The sequence below is a fragment of the Tripterygium wilfordii genome, chromosome 14 (genome assembly GCF_013401445.1).
Source record: "Tripterygium wilfordii isolate XIE 37 chromosome 14, ASM1340144v1, whole genome shotgun sequence".
Lineage (NCBI taxonomy): Eukaryota > Viridiplantae > Streptophyta > Magnoliopsida > Celastrales > Celastraceae > Tripterygium > Tripterygium wilfordii.
In genome coordinates, this window is record NC_052245.1 from 12,419,852 (window position 1) to 12,439,979 (window position 20,128).

The window sequence follows — 20,128 nt, forward strand, 5'->3', positions numbered from 1 at the left end:
TTTCCGTGTTTGGGTGGGTTCTGTGAAGGGTGTTTTGGTGAAATTACGTTTGCGGTGGTGGGCCTGGTGGCGTGTGGGGCAAGCAGGGAGCGGTGTATGATTGTGACTGTGTTGTCGTTGTTCTGGATTAGGATTAGCTTTGGTTATATGAGATCACGACGACCAGGTCTTACAAGTGTTGCCTGACTGGTAAATAAGAGTCCTATTTTCAGGTGAAAAATCGTATGTGTAAATTTGACAGTCTTAGTTTAGTCTCATATTAGATATTCGACGGCCTTAGTTTAGTCTCGTGTCAGATGTTTAGAGGATAACATTGTATGATTTCATTCTCGATTAACAAAAAAAAATAAAAAATCCAAGTATTATTTTTGGGCACAGAAATTTAAGTTCATATCCAATGTTCAAATAACAAATTTGTATAAAATTATTCTTGGTTAAAAAAAGAGATAGTTCAAGTACTATCTTTGGGTGCGCACTGAAAAATCATCGGTCCATAAAATAACTCACAAATCACGTAAACCGAGCAAATACGTGAAAAATTCATGTATCAACTCATGCCTTGTGGTGTGATTGACAGAAGGGAGTACAAGACTCCTTATACTGGCATGCAGTTTGAACTTTGAAGGATGTTTCTCCAATTTTGGTTGGTGTATTCATTCCTTCAACGTTTTTCAACACAATCTCAAACAAAGATATCAAAGGAGCGGGTATGCATACAATGAGGCCCGTTCTCTATTAGCCGAAAACATGAAGACTCAGAAATCCGTAAGACTGTAAATGAGAGTACAAGATACAACATGTTGACAACCCAAGCTAAACCCACTACTTGCTCCCAACAAAGGGGCCAGGCAGAAATTTTAGACATCTACTCAGACCCTCCATAACCTTCAGAAATCTCTAAATACATAGATTAACATGTAACATACATCAATCCCGTAGCGGGGTTACCTGTCGAATGCCTGAAGAGCAGACATTGTCCTCTACATCAACCCTTCTTTAACTGTGTTTCTTTCCTTCAACCACCATTGAAGCATTCAGTTTCATCCTCTACAAGAATGACAAGGACAAGTAACAACAGTTAAAGACAAGAACTCTTATTCCTGGGGATGAAATGGAAACCAAGACCGTGTAAAGGATGTTTCTCTCTCTCTTCACAGTGCCTCGCAGAAGAATAATACATTTCTTTGTACGAGAACAAACAGACAGGAATAGGCATTTCAGCGCAGCTACTCATTTGTACCATCAAAGCTACCCATTGCATTGGCCCGCTTTTTCTCCCTCCAATTCTCACCCCACACTTTCGCCTCAGCAACTGCACGTTCTCTATCTAAATCACGATTTCTTGGAGTTTCTCTTGTTCTGGCACCATTTACTGGGCTGTCCCTCTGTGAGTCTTGTCGCCCGGGATCATCCAAAACCCATTTTCTGCCAGAACCACCACCAACCTCAACACTGCCCAACTCATTGCCAATGCTTAATTCCCGACCATGGTCTCTCTTCCTGTAGTCTGGTGAATTTTTATGGCTGGAAGGGGAACCATGCCGCCCTATACGGCCGTGCTCGCTTGGGCTGTCCATCCCATCTGCGAAGCTCCTCTCCCTGCTCCTAGGCGTAGATGAACCAACTCTGTTATTTTGTGCACTTGCTGCATTTTGATCATAGGTTTGCGAAGCTAAATAGGTGAGTGCCGTCACAACATCGCCTATCAGAGGCCTTGTGGCGGCTTGCTCTTGCAAACACATTGCTGCAACAGCCAGAGCTTGATATAGTCCTCTCATGGGATATCGACCTTGCAACAGTGGATCAGCCATTTTAGGGAACTTCCTACGATCCTTGAAAAGAGGTCGTGCCTACAAAACCCATGTCCCACAAATGAAAACAAAAGAAAAAATAATATTGTCTCGCGTCAATGGAGGAAACGAATACCAAAGAAATCAACATAGTTTGAGGAGTAGACATTCTTACCCACGCAACAAGATTATGCTCTCCATGTGACCGGGTATTATCGATAGCTTTGCGGCCAGTTATAAGTTCAAGAAAGACGACGCCAAAACTATACACATCCGACTTCAGAGTAAGTTGACCGGTCATGGCATACTCTGGGGCACAATATCCATATGTTCCCATCACTCGCGTGGACACATGAGTTTTGTCACCAACAGGACCCAATTTTGCAAGCCCAAAATCTGATAGCTTTGGGCGAAACCCCTCATCAAGAAGGATATTAGACGATTTTAAGTCCCTGTATATGACAGGGGGGTTCGCTGTATCGTGCAAATATTCCAACCCCTTTGCTGCACCAGCTGCAATCTTCATCCTAGTGTTCCAGTCTAGAGGCTCCTTATCGGATGGAAGATCTGAAAGAAGAAAAATTAAATAAAGTAAGAAATGGCGGCCAGCAGAGACAGTGTTCTACCAATTCAAGCTCGACTACAAGGAACAAAAGGGCTATGGTTCAAGAATGCACGAAATGTTATTCCTCGAGTTTTATAATAGAATTGTTTCATATCTCTAAATGTCAACTTCATTCCTGCTTATTAATCTTGCCATCCTGATCTTGATTTCTCGGGTATATCTTAAATTACCAAGGTTCTTCACCGTGACGAATAGCTACTATTCCAGCAAGAAATTCTCTCATATTCTTAGTAGTCAGATATTCTCCCTGATGTTCATATCCATGAGAAAAATCTGCATCTGGAAAATGAAGGGGCAACTGTGTCTTCTCAATTCTAAGAATTAAGCTTCAGAAAATTAGCAGCCATATACACATCGAAAGTCAGTTTTGCTCACTGAAAAACCAATGAGTGTTTTTGGCTTTGTAACAAAGTTCAGCAGCTTCAAGCAATCCGTGGAGCCTTTAGCAGTTCAGCTGATGACTTGTTAACACGACCAGAGAAAAAAGAAAAAAAGAAAAGCTAGAAAATGTCATTTTGTCTTAGAATATCAAATTCAATACTTAAGGAGAGTTTAACTGAATAAGTGGGTCTCTTACATTTTCAAATATAATATCTTAGTTGAAACTTGTTGCCACAAACACTTTGGATTGTGGCACAAAAACAACAATAGAAGGTGCTAGAAAATTACATAAGTTAAGAGGTCAAATCATAACATGATATTGAGTTACGCTTGGAATGAATGAGCTAGAGTCACAGTAAAATGCAGCACCTTACCAGAAACTATAAAATTGTTCACCAAGTCAAATAACTTCCTGAACATAAAGCTGAAAAATAAATAAAATCTTGCATACAGAAATGATGTTTATGGAAAACAAACAAAATTTGACTGAACAAATTTACATACATTACAATTTGAAGACGCCAATAGTAAATTCTTGTATTGATATCGATCACTGAAGCCATGTTTATGATTGAACTCTATGACACGACCACCAATCCGATATAATAAGCCTTCATTTAATGTATCAACTAACGAGATGCTTTCAAACTATCTAATAACATCCTTTATTTAATGTATCAACTAAAGAGATGCTTTCAAACTATCTGATAACATTAAAAAAAATCAATTAATAAATTTGTTCAAGAATAAAAGGGTATCAAGTTACTTACAAGATAGAAAGCATGTGAGAAAACACCAAAAATAAAAATCTACACATTGGATTTTACAAGTCAAGTAATAGAGAAATCAGACCTAGGACAACTTGGTCTTCAATATCCATGATGATTTGCACATTACGCCCAGCCAGTCAAATGTTTGAGAATTCTTTCGTCCTACCTTATCCATGGCGCAGAATGCAGCACCAATCACAGCACTCAATACTATTGTTATTTATGAGACACCCTCCCACAACACCAAAAAGCTAAGAAAATATCTTAAGCATGTCTTAATTCACATAAAAAATAAAAAAACAAAATTCACATTAAAAAAACAACTTATGAACATGCATCAAATTATTCAAATCTCAAGCACAAAAATGGAAATGTAGAAGAAGATAGTATATTTTTCCTCCGATATTGAATCTTGCAAAACAAATTCCCTGCAAGAAAATTCTCATCCAACATCACCAATTATAAAATCTAGAAACAATGATTCTTCCTTACAGTTAGGAGTGATGAAGCCCACAATTTTGTTCGTTGACCAAATAGTTAATCCCAAAGTGAAAAGGATGGTATATGATCTGTTTCAACAAAACCACAAGCTAAATCTATGTAATCCTGCTATTCGGGACCAACTAAACCAAATTCCTTCTTCCCTCGGGGCCTTTATCCAGGGTTACGTAAGTCTCCAAATTTAGGTAGTACAATGGGGCTGCTATGCCATATTTGGCAGCTTTTCCCATGCCACATTTCCCACTGCCACCCCAACTATGTCAAATTCAACTACTGCTACTTCTCCGCAATGATGAAACATTCTTGCACAGTTAAAGAAAGATATACGCCAACAGTCATACAACATCACACATATGCATTAACTGTGTAGCTCCTGATGATTTACTATGAGGTCCTTCCTCTCAACCCTAAAACATGTGTATCACATCTAGCATCTACAACAACAAAACTTTGCCACAAATCCATTTCATTCTGGCCACATACTTAAACTACAATTAGGCATTTGCAGGTGCCTAGTATACAGAAGTTGTTCCCTAGTTTTACCAATGAATGCAAGCACACAAGTACAGAAAAAGTAAATGCTGAGGTCAAATCATTTGAACAAAACAACAAAATCGGATTTTGCATTAGTATGCATAAAGACCATTAAAAGATGACAACTGTTAGTCCATGGAGTCATCAAAGAACATATTGTATGGCCAGGCATACTGTAGACGATGCAAATAAGAAAACATTTTAGGAATTTTATAGACACGATAAGTATTCAGTCAGAATAGTTAAAAAGCTGAAGCTAACATGCAATTTAATTTATGTAAAGCAGTAGAACTGAACAAACTGTGCAGAGTTTCACCATTATAGATAGTGTAAGTGTAAATGTATGAAATCTAACCATGTAAATGATCCTCCAATGATCCCAACGGCATAAATTCATAAACAAGGAGGCGCTGGTCTCCATCAGCACAATAACCAATCAAGTTGACAAGGTTTGGATGGTGCAGCAGGCTGAGCATGAGGACTTCCACCAGGAATTCTCTGTTTCCTTGAAGACCATTCCGGTCAAGCTGTTTTACTGCAACTACCTGCAACATTAGTTATTCATCCAAAAAAGTATTAATCGCAGAACTGCAGTAATCCTTCATGATGCTGATAAATGCAAAATAAAAATTGATGTCTTCTAATGATAATTAGAAATTCTAAGAAATAAGATACAGAAGAAATAATTATGAGCTAACACAAGAATATGGTTCCATCCGTGACATTTACATCCTGCAACAACAACTCATTACCTGTCCTGTGCTCTCCAAGCGACCCTTGTAAACACGTCCAAATCCCCCTTCACCTATTAGACATTCTGGCCGAAAGTTCTTAGTGGCTGTAGCAAGCTCTCGGAATGTAAATGTTTGTGCAGCAATATGTGCAGTTGGTTCTCGTGGAATTATCGGTTCCTTCTTCACATCAGAACCATTCCGGGATTTTGATTTGTCTACATAACCACAGGAAATTAGTCAAATTAGATAGTTGTCAGAGCATATAATGAAAGGAAGCAAACCTCAAATTTTAGCTACTAAAGAAGCAAAATATATACAGGACAGGTTCCTGGAATCACAAGACATAATTCAGCAAAAGAAGGGTAAAAACATCTCCATGAATGACAATTAAAACGATTTCTAGATTTCAAGTTTTCACACCTATCTTAGACTGAACTACCTAATACATACAGAAATCGTAGACACTGTTTCTCAGGTGTTCCATAGAGGGTTAAGCAATCTAAAAACTACTCAGCATAAGCTCATGATATCCTTCAATCACAATTGTTATGGTGCAAGACATTTCAACTAGATTTTGCAGTCATTTGAAACATAATTTTAAATTCCACAGAAAAGATTTTAACTAAAAACACTGCTTTACTTGTGCTTACGTCTTGCAGTCATCAATTAAGGTCGGGCAGAAAGAAAATGTCATAATTCCAGCTCTTAAGCCCTTACGCAGATAGATCTCGAATATGAACATCAACAGCACATAATTAACATCAACTATAACAACAGAAACAACAATCAAATCCAAGTGCTAGCAATTCAAAGGACTGTAGCAGTTAAAGCTGGAAAAATAAATGGAAGGAAAGACGCAACAGATGAACCAGATCAAACTAAAAACAAACTCTATCAGCAACCCACCATCAAAAAACTTAATAGAATAGGAAAAATTATAAAATTCAACAAATTTACTTAGGCAACCTATCCCCCGCAACCATACTTCCAACAAACATTTCTCCATAAAATCCCAGAAACAAAAGAAAGAAACTTTTACCTGAGCTAACTCTGCTAACACGGTGGGACTGAGACAGTGAACCATCTTTCACTGAATCCTTCTTGACCACTTCCTTCACACCACCAGTTTCTCCACCACCACTACCCTCCTTGTCAGATGATCCAAAACAAGGAAAACACCCTCCCATATCCAATCCAAAACAAATCAAAACCCGCCAAAAGCTCAGCTACTGAAACAACCCTCAAAAAGCCACCCGAAAAAGAAAAAATCAAAATTAAATAAATGAAGACAGACCCCTTCAACAATCAGACTTCATGTAGTGGTTCTTCAAATTGGGTTTCCTTCTCTGTCAACCAGGATCTTGAGTGTCCATTGAATAGAAAGATCGAGACAAACAGGAAGATCAACAAATCGAAGAAAAACTGATGTTTGAGCAAAGTAGAGAAGACAAGGTAAAGAAAGAAAGAAAAGCAAAAGAAAAAAAAGAAAAGAAAAATCAATACAATAATTAATTAAGTCAAAATAGAAAGATAAGTTTTGTGGATTAAAAGTGAAATAAAAGATAAATAGTAGCACCAACATTTTTATTTTTTTTCATTTTGTACCCTTGAAAATATTCGAAAATTACAGCATCCAGTAATTATCATCATCACGGTGGGAGAGTGGGTCCCACCTGAGGGATGTGCTTCCCTTCCACTCTTGTGATGGATGGCGAGGGTTGCAAAACTACGTTGGATTCCAACGATTTAATTTGTTTGACTGGGTTAAATTAAGTTTCAATGTAAGTTATACACTCATACATTCATTATATGGCTCTAAATAAATATTTTTTTATCTGATTGAAAATTAGTTTCGGGTCCAAATATAAAAATATTATATTTGTTCGAATCATAATCCGGATTAGGTTATTGTTCGATTTATTTGTCTAGATATAAATGAATTCGGATTTTGTTTATTAAGTTCGTCCGAAATCCAATTTGAATTAGAGTTTGGACATGTAAATATTTTGTAGATACGTGTTGTTATCCAACTCAAAATCAATTTTTTGCCATCTCTATGAACGGGCCCCACATTCGTATGATGACATTCTCAACACATGTTCTAAAATTAGAAAGAAGAAGAAGAAGCTGTTATATTCTCTACAATGGTCTCTATTTCGTGTACTGTGAGTTCTGCAATTTCCACCGTTGGATCTTAAACTGATTAGTTCTCAAAATACTGGACGCCAAGGTTCCTGATCCAACTCTCTCGTAACTCGTAAGTCTTACGGCAAGTTTTACTAAATGTTTATTTACGGTAAAAAACAGGGCTTTGTCTAGGTGGGCCAATTGGGAAAGCCCAATAGCCATGGTTAACGTTTTTTTTTTAACCCAAAGTTAATACTTAATGGGAGAAGGGTGTGCGTCATCGTCTCGGGAGATCATGACTTTGATTCTCACTGATAACAATATTATTGTAGCCATGCACAAAGTTTTGACCCAACTTATCATATCATCATGTGAGTAACTTATGTGCCTAACAACTCGAGTTTAAATTCACATCAGATTTGTAAAGAATAAACTTGTATGATATCATTGTCGATAAAAAAAAAGTGTTACAATGTGGGTTCAAAATAATAAAGTACATGCAATAATTGATTAACATTAATCAGGAGTTGATAGAGAGATAGATAGTACATTTCCATTTATAGGAAAAAATAATTAATAGGAGTATGCACTAGAGTATGCACTACGAAGCAACCGCATGTACTGTTTTATAATTCGAAAATAACATGTAATCCATCAGTTTGGTAATTCATGGGAGCCCAACATGTTTATTCTATTGATTTAATCAATTAAATAGTTTTATTATACTCTTTTATCTCATAATTCATTGTCCAAAATTTATTGTTTTAATATAGATTCATTATTTTTTAAAAGCATAGTATAGAATTCATTATTTTAATTCTGAATTCATTATTTTTTGAAATTCCATTGAAAAAAACAATGGAATTAAAATTTTAGCGATAAAACTCATCGACAATGAATATTGTTAGAAAGATATTTATGTACTGATACTGAATATGTAATTTTTTTAAAAATCTAACATGTATTTTGAGAGTTAAAATGTTTTAAAATTTCGTTTAAGAAACTTAGAGTGTGTTTGGTATACATGTTTTCCAATTGTTTTCTGTTTTCAATTTCTAGAAAATAGAAAACGTTATGGAAAACGCGTTTGGTTGATGGATTTAGAAAACACGAAAAATGAAAATAATTAGAAAACAGAAAACAATAAAAATACGTTTTCTAAATTGGAAAACACGGAGTCTTCCGTCTTCGTATCCTCTCCATCTTTCGTATTTCAATTCCTCTTTGGGCGTCGCTCTTGCGATCCTTCGTGCTCTTCCGTCTTGGTATCTTTCGTGCTCTTGCGATCCTCTGCTCCCTCGATCCCTATCTTCCGAGACCATTCTGAGATGTTGGTCTCATAGACATCCTGATTCTGACCCAATTCACTGCTATAAACGAGCAACACGATCGAGGAATCCAATCTCAAGAAGAGATCTGGAGGTAGTGTCGCAATATTTGATACCAGGTAGGCTCAGCTCTTAAAAAACGATCAGTTCGTCTTTCGTCTTCCGTCATCCGTCTTCCTCAAATCAGATCTGCGACTTCGACTTTCGGAAGGAGGAGAGGCTCCTCGAGGTTGCAGGTAATCATCCCTTCAACTTTGATTTTCTATTTTTTTTATTATTGAATGAATCATATCACCAAAAGGAACCTACCTTCCGTTTGAAATTCTTATTATATTTTAGTTTCAAATAAGAAGTTGAGCTAGGGTACCCAGATGAAATTTTTTTCTTAATCGTGAGCAATGGACATGGTTGAATTTCTATAGGATGTGTCTTCAGTACAACCTTTAACAATTTGTGAATTCAACTGAATAGGTGAAAGGAATTTGTTCTTTTGAGTGATCTTATTGTTTAGCCCACTTGTTAGCATATATCTCATGGATTCTCTCTGTGTATGAAACCCTTGGCATGGCTTGCTTAAACTTTACTAGTTGAAGGTTGTCAGGGATCGCTCAGATCGCAGTTTCTTAGTACATATTACTTATTTCATTTTAATGCTGTTTCTGGTTGTTCATTTCTTAGAGGCCTATGATGCACTTGACCCGACTGGAAATATCACAATTAAATGGGATATTTTTAGCAGGATAGATTAACTAGTTACTGGGAGTCCAAAGTTTCTAAAGGGCATTTTTCTTTTGATGTTAGAATCTCATCAAATGCATTGTTGTTGTTTTAGGACTTGTCTTAGTTATAATCTGTATTTTCAGATCCACTGGTTGTTAACTAACATGAGTTGAAATGATTTCTCTCATCAAATGCATTGCTGTTGTTTAAGGACTTGTTCATGTTGCTGAATTATGATAGTAAGACTGACTCAAATGTTGGCGTCTTGCTAATGCTGTTAATAGAATAGAAATGTGAAATCCAACTCCGCCATGTTGGTTTTTGAGGTTTAAAGTGCTTTTACTAATGCATGGTTGTTTCATTTTGTGGGACACACATAGACACTGTCTAATATCTCTTCTTAAAAAGTAATAACATGTATGTGTAATGGGGTAATTTTATCTTTGCCAATTCTGAAGTGTCAAACTTGTAATGGCTTACAAAATCAAAATCCATATATGATATATGCACTGGCACTGCACATTAATCCAACAAAAAAAGAAACTGGCTTTTTTTTCTTCATAGTAATTCTCAATGTCACACACATCTTGAGAAGAGAGAAAGAGAAATCTTTTTTTATATTTCTCTCCTCATCAATGGTTTGGCTTTGCTTGTGTGGTCTTTGAAGAGAGTTGTCTTTGTGTGGTGTTTGCAGCCTTTTTTATGCCTTTTATGCTAAAATTTTCTTCATTGTTATTTGATTAAGTCTGATTCTCTTTCATATTATTTCAAGTAATATCAGCCTTTCTAATTCTTCTGTTTTCTTGCAGCGCATACTTTATTCTCTTGTCGTCAAGATATCAGATTTGTACATCTTAGTGAAGCGAAAACTTGCTGAACTTGGACTTCTGCAGAGGTCTAAAACTCTATCCAGAATTCTTGAAACTCAAGTAAGGCTTATGTAGCTTGATGAATTATTATATATGTACTTGTGCGTCCGTCAGTCTTGCACAACTGTTACTTTTATGAAGTTGACTTTTTAATTCTGTCCTGCTTGTTATATGCTTAACTAACTGCTTATGAAGAAAACCTCCAAAAGAAAAATCTTTATATATAGTGTTTAGTAGTATTTTTCAGCTTTGAAAGTTGTGGTCATTATCATTAAGAGTGTAAGGAAGAAACTTTTGCTGTAATTCACCAATTTTTTTCCTATTTTGGAGTGACCAACCTTTACCCAGTATTGTGGATGTCAACTTGTTTATGCTGGAGAATTTGGAAAGGAATGGTTGTGGCAAGACTTTTATTTGAAGAGATATATATGTATAATTAGTTCTTTGATACTTTTTTCTGCTACCCACTACTGTTCTTGCGTATTGGAAATTTCTAGCATATGGTGAGATACTATTGCTATGAAAATATAATCAAAGGCAATCAGCATGTATTGAGATCAAATAATTTCCATTGGTTTCTGTTTTTGAAGTAATATTTGTAGGGATGACAAGTATAGCAACTTTATAACTAGTTTGTTTGCCTATCTTTTGTATGATCATAGTTGAATTTATATTTATTCAATAGACAATATGGGTGACAAGAGTGACATTAGTATGGAGAAAAATTCCAGCTGCATGTTGTGCACTTCACAATTTCATACATCGAGAGCATGCTTTGGATAGGTTGTTTACTCAATACTCATCGGAGGTGATGCTAGTTGAGCAGGACGAAGCAGAGTCGAGCCAAAGTACAGCAGTTATAGACTTTGATGTCACCCAAAATGCTCAAATGGGACTCGCTAGAGATCAAATCACAACACAAATGTGGGCTCATTTTTCGAGCAATGCTTGTTAATTTGAATTTTAGTGTATTGTAATGTAGTAAGAGTGAAGCAAACCTCAAGTGGATTGGATTTGGCCTAAACCTTTCTCACCTCATCCTTTCAAATGAGGAAATAAAGAAAAACGAACATTTATAAGCATGTGTTAATACTACAATTATTCGTACATATTGATATTATAAGTTTTTGTACAAAAAACTGATACAAAGAAACAAAAGTGGGGCTAATGCAAAGTAAGAATCAGCACATAATATGTTTAATTGAAAATAGAAAACAGTTTTTCAATATTTTCAAACCAAACATGTTTTCTATTCTTAGAAAATAAAAATAGAAAATGAAAATAGAAAACAGAAAATAGAAAATATTTTCTAAACCAAACACACTCTTAGACTCTCATGCGCTATCACTATATGGGTTTACCTAGCACTACAATTTATAATTATCAATACTAGTACTATTTTTCGTGTTTTCAAGGTTACTTTTTATTTTTCAAAAAAATAAAAACAAAAAGTATATAGAAAACAAACATACCAAACAAATTTTTTTTTTCCAATGCTTAATTTGCATTAATATTAGTAACCAAAAAAAATAATTATATGGCTTGTGTGATTAATTTTGTTTGTAATGAACTGTGGGGCCTACTTACATTATTTTTATAAAAATCTCCATTTCCACGTGGCATTAAATTTTGTCCTTGACATTTCAAAAAATTGTCGCAAGAGACAAAAGTTGTTATCTTAATCAGCATTAATCCCAAATTTCAAATGAATTGATTATCCCCCCCCCCCCTCTCATATGATTAAAAGCTTCTTTTGAAGTAATCTAATTTCCTTCTTCTTCTAGTCACAGTGGTGGTGGTTGTGTTAATCAGATAAGAGGGATTAATTGTCGTTACACATATATACATAAAGCTAATTAATTATACATATAATTATAATTATATAAAGCTAACCTAGACTCATTTTTATCGAAAACGACATTATACAAATTTTCTTTTAACATTTGATATGGGTCTAAACTAGAGTCGTTAAACCCAGATGTATAGAAATTTGCTACCGACGGAGTAGGCCAACACGTGGTTCCCAATGCCATCCAATTAAGACCCAATACAATTTAGTTTGACTTCTATATTAATTTGTCAAGTGAGTGGAAAATTTTGTGAATTTTGTCTTCAATTTTTTGTTAATAAAATATGCATAGTGAAAAAGCTGTATGAACATTGAGTCTGAACACGGCAACTTAAAACACTTTTATATAATAAAAAATGTTCCTTTTATTTTATTTTTAAAGCCCATAATGCTTTTGTATATGCATAAATAAATAAATAAACAAATATATATATATATATAGAGAGAGAGAGAGAGAGAGAGAGAGAGAGAATTCTTGGCCATTCCAAAGTCTTCCCTCACCTACTCTCCACTAGTTCAATTCCAACATACTCATAATTTCAATCACTTCAATTCAATATGTTATATATATATATACATATATACATACACAATATATATAGAGATCTGGATCCAATCAAATAATAAACAATCCATTTATGCATATTTTTAATCTGAAATTAATACATAATTGTGCTGGATATCTGATTATTCAAAGGATTAATGGGTCAGATAATATATTTTGGTTGGTTCAAATCCAAATTATGAGGACACTACCCTGATTTTCGGTTGAATAGTTTCTGCTTGTCGGAATATCTGGTCGAATTTTTGTCTGATGATATTATTATTATTGGCTGTTTTTTTTAAAAAACAAAAACTGAATTGGAAAAGCAGTTGAACAGTTACTGTACTGTAGTGGTCAACTACTTTTGGCAAACTACTTTAACTGCCAAATCACAATTAATTAATCGGACAAAAACGGACCACCGTAAGCTGATCCAGACGGAGCATTTATAAAGTGCTGTTGCGTCCATGAACTTTTGGCGCACCTAATTCAATAAAAAAAATGGACATGTTACTCTCTTATTCAATCATCAGGTTTTGTGCGTCCTTACATTTACATAAATCAAGAGACAAGATGAATTACTAGGATGATTAAGATCCTATTTACTGAAATCTTTAACATTTTTTATCCCGACGCAACGTGGTTGATCACATTTTCAGTATCAAAATTCAAAACGCAAATTTTTTTTTCAAGTTTCCCCTCAATTAATTGTATTTATATTTTTACAAAAAATAAATTCATCAAAATTTAACTTGTATCCAATTTTACCCTCAACTCGTCACATTATTTTTATTAACCTGCCAAACACTTTCAGCTCACCACAATTTTGGAAGTCGTCTTATCTTATTGTAAGAGATCGAAACACAACACACTCTCAATCGAACCCCTAGATATATATTCGCTATGTCATCGGTTGTTAAACTACAATATTGTTCCACATGGTGTATGGTGTATAATGTTTGATGTAGGGCCAAGTTGCTGCGTAGATGCCTGAAATCGGGTAGCATTTTTAAAAACTATGTACTTCAGCGTAGTATATTATAATCTCAGTGCCCTTAAACGTAATAACGGATGCCGGATTTGCGGGTTTAAGTGGACGGTTCATTGACCACCGTCCATTCTGTTGTTAACACAAACGTGGCATGCAGACAGTGGTCAATGATCTTTGAGCATCTGATGAATATATTCGTTCTTTCTCTGGCTAATATAATCCAGCCGTCCGATGGAGATTATTGGTTGGACCAACGTTGTCATTTTGTTGGACCGTCAAACAAGTGAATAATATAATCATATAATAAACATTATTTTTTAAAAAAAATCATGTGAAACTCGGATCATATTTGCTTATGTGGATCAATGAGCACGAACCCTTTGATTATTTGTTGCCTTAATTAAGAAACAATTATTGTAACACCCGAGCCACTAGTTGGAATTATAATGAACTAAGGATTATGTGTATCACTTTAGTGATTAGGGTTTGAATATCCTTTCCTGTTTCCAAAAAAGAAGAAGAAAAGAGAAAGAAACAATTATTGTAATTCAATTTTTTAAGAGGGGTGATTTGATATTATATATGCTTGTAACAAATGGTCCTTTTAATATGATTTTAAAAATAACAATATTACAAACTCACCTTTTAAGAAAAATAAATATATATAGAAAATTAAAAGTTTATTTTTATCATAATGTCATGTATCCCATAGATTATAAACAAATACAGAATACAACAAATTTACCATTTAGGTAAAATAGACTATGTTCAAATATAAAACAAAGTGTGTTGTGTTTTTTTTTTCTTTTTTTTATTTTGGAATTTGTGTATTTTGTTTTCTCAGAAACTGTGTGAGGGACTGAGGGGAGATGAGATAACGAGGGATACGCAACTCACACAACTCAAAGCAACTCTAGCTCTTATAAATGAGAAGGTATTGATGTGGTATACACAAAATATATATATATATATATATATGTATATACAGACACGTCTCTCTGCATTTGAAGATAAACTGGAATCAATTCCATCACACACAGATTTTAGACAATGTGAATATTTGCTTATCTCTTGCTAGCCTTTTCAAAGAATAGAAGAATAGAAGGGCTAGTGCTTTTTATCAAAAAGTTGACGCGTGCATCACTGCTCTATGCATGTAGTTTTTGCTCTTTCTTTTTGGCATCTAATTAGGTAATTGTTTTATTGGATAGAGATATATATAGTCACTTTCAATGCAGTGACCTCTTATCTTTTGTAAAGGTATTGCACTAACAAATTTAATTTACGTTTATATATATATATGAAATTCTCCTATAAAGATATACAATATGTGAAATTCACTGCATTTTTTAGTGAAAAACAAATGCATAAAACTGGTGGCATATGAGAATTTCTTTATATATATATATAGACACACTAGAGAGTGAGAGATTCTTCCCGCCAAAGACAGAGAATGAAAAACTAGTGATAGATCCCATCAAAGCGTACGAAAGCTATAGCATGAACCCAATAAGGCAAGAAGAATCACCACTTTAATTGGCTGATGACGAGGGCCACGCATTATGCATATATCATGCACCCATCCATTATCCGTTGATGATTTTAAAAAAGGTGAAAGTAACCTTTATCGTTTGCATATATATAGTACTAATTAATTACAGTTTTAACCCCAAATTAGTATCACGAACGTAACCATTAATAAGCACATTAGATGTCATCAGCTGGACCAGCCACCAAATGAGCTTGTTACTATAATGATGCAAGATTGTATAGGAGTTTGCTTCCCTAGAAGTGTAATTGTTTAGTTCTTTGTTCAACTCCTTTATGGTTGGTAGGTTGATGATTTGGATTTTGGGGTCTAAGCTGATTTGGGTTTTGGATTGGGGGCACAGGTTGGTTATGGGCATCCAAAGCTATATATAAAGAAATTCTCTTATGTAGAGTAAAAGTATAGATCAACTTTATTTTAACTCTCATTGTCGAAGTAAAAGAACAAGAGTGGATGCGGTGCAACTTAAATTATAAAGCACTGTTATGTATTCTTCACTAATTACAGTGTAGCATGCTTCATTGATTAATTATAAGACCATTCTTGTCATGTTTGTATCATATAAATACAAGTAGTTTTTATCTAGAAAACATGCAACTGCTCCATCAATCTGCAAAAACAGTAATATTCGAAGAAAAAAACGTACACTAATTAGTTTATATATGTTTAACGAGTCGTTGGTTCGAATCCTCCTCCCTATTTAAAAAAGAGAGAGAGTCAATTAATACAAGTTTTTCTTCAAACTTATTCAAAACTCTCACGAGTCATGATCAGACCTAAATGTGACTAGCTAAAGCCAAATAGCTCCAGCTTCTTTGAGCAACTTCTTCAAGGACCCATTGAGCTGAAGAGTCATGATGGTATTAGCAGACCCAACAAATTTACCTCCAATGAACACAGCCGGCACTGGTGGGTTGCACCCTAGCCTCATCAACGCCCACTCCATCTCCTTCCCTCTCGACTCCTCGTCCAGCTCGTAAATCGCAGGACTCACTCCTTGTTCATAGAACAATCTCTTGATTGAGTGGCACATGCAGCAGGAGCTCTTGCTGAATATCACCACCGCATTCTTCGACGCAAGCTTCGCCACCCGATCCATTCTATCGATCGATCGATCAGTTTTTTACACGATTGAGAAAATGCGAGAAAAATTAAATACTCTGATTGTTTGTTTTTTTCTTGGTTGTGATGGTATATATGTACGTCTCTTATGACCTATATATATAGTGAATGGAAGTGAATTAGTTTGGGCAATTTAATTAATATGTAAGAAAAGTTCTAAGGTTCGATCCTCTCTGGATATATGTACATAGATTCCCAAAACTACCCTTTTTTTGATAGACATTTGTGTGGTTTTCTTTCTTTACGAACTATCTAGTTGAGGTAGGGCACCACCAGAATCTATCTGAAAGACTATATAGATGGATAAGCTAAGCCAAAAGGAAAAAAAAAATGGTGCCGAAAGTGGAATTACAATAAAGATTTTGCATCGTACGGTACACTTTCTTCTTTTTTTTTGAAATGGACGGAAAGGCCCCTGGATTACATATGATGATATGACTAGGTCGTACGTGTAAAGCTGCATGCATGGGGTGAGGTCAGGTAATGGGAATGTCAACTTTGAATAACTTGGGACGAGAAGGTATATGTAGAGTGTTCCATTAATGGTGCAATTTTATTAGAAAAGATAGTGTTCATGCATGCATGTGTCTATGGGCTTGGAGAATCAAATGATGCTTTCACACAATTGGCTTTTTTTTTTTTTTTATAAGTACTGATCTTTTCTTGAAAATCTAATCTCAAACACATCAATAATATTATTCGCCCTAGGTCACATAAGGCTCTCACAAATTTGTTCTTCATTGGCCGTCGCTATATTAGTTCTTAAATTCAGAAAATATGTCTATGTGAGAAGTGCATAGCCTTTACATATACATACCAATCGATAGGTTATGTGAATTTAATGTGAGAGATTAGTTTTGACGGTTTTTTTTTTGTTATTGCAATTAAGGTGATAAGGGATTCGAATTATGATCAACTAGACTTAGGAGGAATGCGTAGCAATATGTGGTTCCCCCGACAATACTAATTAATCAACATATACATAGACAAATCATGCATAGATATCATGAGATAATTAGGGAAAAAAAATAAAATCTAAGACGACCCCACAAGCATGCACGTGTTAAATGAAAACAATTTGAAGAATATAAGCCAGAATTAGTTATCTTTCGGTGATCCCTATCACTAAGAAAATCTAGCTTAAAACACAAAGAAAATGTCGATCAAGGGAGAATATTTTTTTTTTCTTTGCAATCAAAGAGATTCGAGCGTGAGAGAATTTTCTTGCCTTTTCTTCTGATATTGGGATGGAAAGTATTCTTTCTGTTTTTTCGTATCTTAAAAAGCTTAGCAGCAAAGGAATTGAACAAACAGTATATGATCATCATGCCTAGGTTCTCCTCTTTTTCTTGAGAAGGAATAAGAGATAGAGATAGAGATAGATAGAGAACAACAAATCTGTGTACGTAGCTCACCAAACCATGAACCCTAATTAATCTGTGTGTAAGTGATGCCACGATCCGTCCTTGCATTCTTTATTTTTCTTTTATCTTTTAGTGCATAAAGTTGACATTCTTTTCCTTCTCACGCCACCCACAAACACTTCCTCAAATATCTTATCCTCTACGCATAACTATATATCAGTACTGTAACACACTCACCCTCTCACGTGTGAACTGAAAAATCTTATTCTTAATTTGAAGAGCCCTCGTGCATGTGTTCAACTAAATTAGAGTTTTTTTTTTAATCGACAATGATACGATGCAAAATTTTCGTTTGGATATATGATATGAGTCTAAACTCATAATATCATATTCACATGCACAAAATTTTCACCTAAGGATGGAGTAAGTTGGGTCAAAAACCAACAATCTTAACTTGAAAACCCCAATACAAGTAATAAATTTAAATTAAGAAATGGAAAGTAAATTTTGAATATACATTCTAATAGGTTGAAGCTGTTAAAATTTGTGGACATGCATGTACTCTACAATATAATTGTTAGGATATATACGATTAATTATAACGAATGAGCCATCCGTGCTTGCATGAGAAAGTACACTTATGTATTGACCTTACGAATAATTGGCTCTTGACCTTCAAATTGGGTCAGTTAATATAGTATTGTATGTATATTGCAAGCATCTCGTAAGTTATGGATGCGTGGCATCATCATCGCTTCTTGCAATATATATATATATAATACGTATACTTTTTTTCATGTTGCAATCAACTTAACCAATGAAAGATTCGGATTGGCAACAAAAAGCATACAAAGAAAGTGATGTAAGCTTTGAATTTGATAATATTAACTATATACGTATAATAAAGATGATACGACATTCAATCTCGCGTTTTAGAAAATTCTCTTATATGTCTGTAAAGTATGGTGAAAAGGGTATGCGTACGTATTTTTAATATTGTTTATGCATGCAGTCAACTACGCATTTATATATCATTCATGATTGAAGAACACATTGTTTATTATGTTTTACATCGTTAAAATAAAAGTTTAATAGACAATTATAAGCTAGCGAGTTTTCTTAACTTAGTGAAATGCGTTTTAAAGCCGTGAGTCTTGGAAAGTCTTGAGAATCCTGTGATGGGTCGAACTTGTACTTGAACTTGGAAAAGCATGCAATATCTTTCAATGATAATCAAGTTTGGACAAGATATATAGTTCAATATTGGTGTTTTCTAACAGTAGTATCAAAGCGAGGTTATTGTTTAGCTTGAATGTGAGTTTGTGCTTATGTGACTCCTGGTCCCATTTAATGGGCTTGAGATCTCGGCCCACAAGTGAGAGGAAGATTTGTTGGAAAAAATCTCACATGGCTAACATAAATATATAATGGATAGTTTATAAGCTCACGTGTTTTTTTGACTTAGTAAGTCGCGCTTTAAAGTCGTGAGCCTTGAAAGACCTTGAAAACCATGCCTTGTGATGGATTGGACTTGGACTAGGAAAACAGACAATTATCGTACAATGATATTCAAGTTTCGACAAGAGACTCCATTGTTATTCCCTAACATATTATATATGATTAGGAACTTAATTTTGATATATATATATACATATATATATATATATATACACACACATGTGACGTGTGTGTGTGAGATTAATGTGGCGTTATCAATAATGGATCGGATATAGATCCGAACTCGATCTGTTTATCTGCCTGCGCACGAGCAAATATTATTTGATCGTGATTTGTAAACTTTTTATCTTGTTATATCGAATCCAAATCCGAATAAGATCATTTACAATCTTTTTTTTTTATTTTATGAAACATAAAATGAAGGGAAAAACTAGCTAGTATGAAATAAAACAAAAAATAAATCTTTTAATTATTATTATTATTATTGTGCATAAAATAATGGAAATGATCATGTGGTTTAGCTTGAACAAAGAACAATGTATATAATATAGCCCATGAAACTAGAAAAATCTCAAGAAATACTCGCAGTTGATTCAAACTTCCGACCTAGTGTTACGTCGAATTAATCATCCTCCCTAAACCCAGGATATAACCAATTAAGCTATCGCTCCGTGATTAATGAAAATGATCATGTGATTAGCTTGTTTGATTAAGAAAACAATGTATGTAGCCTCTCTAATCCTTGTATAGTTGATGATCAAATATTGCATATGTGGCTATTACTTTCCTTCGATGAATTGGATTCGAGAATCTAATAACACAACGCAATAAATAAAAGTTCCCCAATTGGATAAATCCAACCATTTTCTCCA

The 20,128-nt window shown here is 34.6% G+C and overlaps 2 protein-coding genes and 1 long non-coding RNA gene across 3 annotated transcripts; 1 reads left to right on the forward strand and 2 right to left on the reverse strand.

Moving 5' to 3' along the window:
* Nucleotides 1–710: 710 nt before the first annotated feature.
* On the reverse strand, nt 711–6,822 carry LOC120014997 (serine/threonine-protein kinase PBL27-like). The gene is made up of 5 exons (XM_038867161.1): nt 6,375–6,822; nt 5,354–5,550; nt 4,957–5,146; nt 1,966–2,357; nt 711–1,850 (listed from the first exon to the last, which is right to left on the reverse strand). The coding sequence occupies exons 1-5, from the start codon at nt 6,520–6,522 to the stop codon at nt 1,227–1,229; spliced, it is 1,551 nt and encodes a 516-aa protein (XP_038723089.1). The 5' UTR covers nt 6,523–6,822; the 3' UTR covers nt 711–1,226.
* A 1,811-nt stretch (nt 6,823–8,633) lies between these two features.
* Nucleotides 8,634–11,403, forward strand: LOC120014782. Its single transcript, XR_005471629.1, has 3 exons — nt 8,634–9,026; nt 10,320–10,439; nt 11,065–11,403. It is a non-coding gene; the product is annotated as an uncharacterized LOC120014782 (long non-coding RNA).
* Nucleotides 11,404–15,837: 4,434 nt separating this feature from the next.
* Nucleotides 15,838–16,516, reverse strand: LOC120015548 (monothiol glutaredoxin-S10-like). The gene has a single exon (XM_038868023.1). It carries the CDS (start codon nt 16,409–16,411, stop codon nt 16,103–16,105), a length of 309 nt encoding a protein of 102 aa, XP_038723951.1. The 5' UTR covers nt 16,412–16,516; the 3' UTR covers nt 15,838–16,102.
* Between the last annotated feature and the right edge of the window lie 3,612 nt (nt 16,517–20,128).

Coding starts and splice junctions, on each gene's coding strand:
- LOC120014997 (XM_038867161.1), bottom strand. CDS start 6,522: ATGGGAGGGTGTTTTCCTTGTTTTGGATCATCTGACAAGGAGGGTAGT. Junction 5,551..6,374: donor TGTTAGCAGAGTTAGCTCAG/GTAAAAGTTTCT, acceptor GTGGTTATGTAG/ACAAATCAAAATCCCGGAAT. Junction 2,358..4,956: donor ATTGGAGGATCATTTACATG/GTTAGATTTCAT, acceptor TTCTTCTTTCAG/ATCTTCCATCCGATAAGGAG.
- LOC120015548 (XM_038868023.1), bottom strand. CDS start 16,411: ATGGATCGGGTGGCGAAGCTTGCGTCGAAGAATGCGGTGGTGATATTC.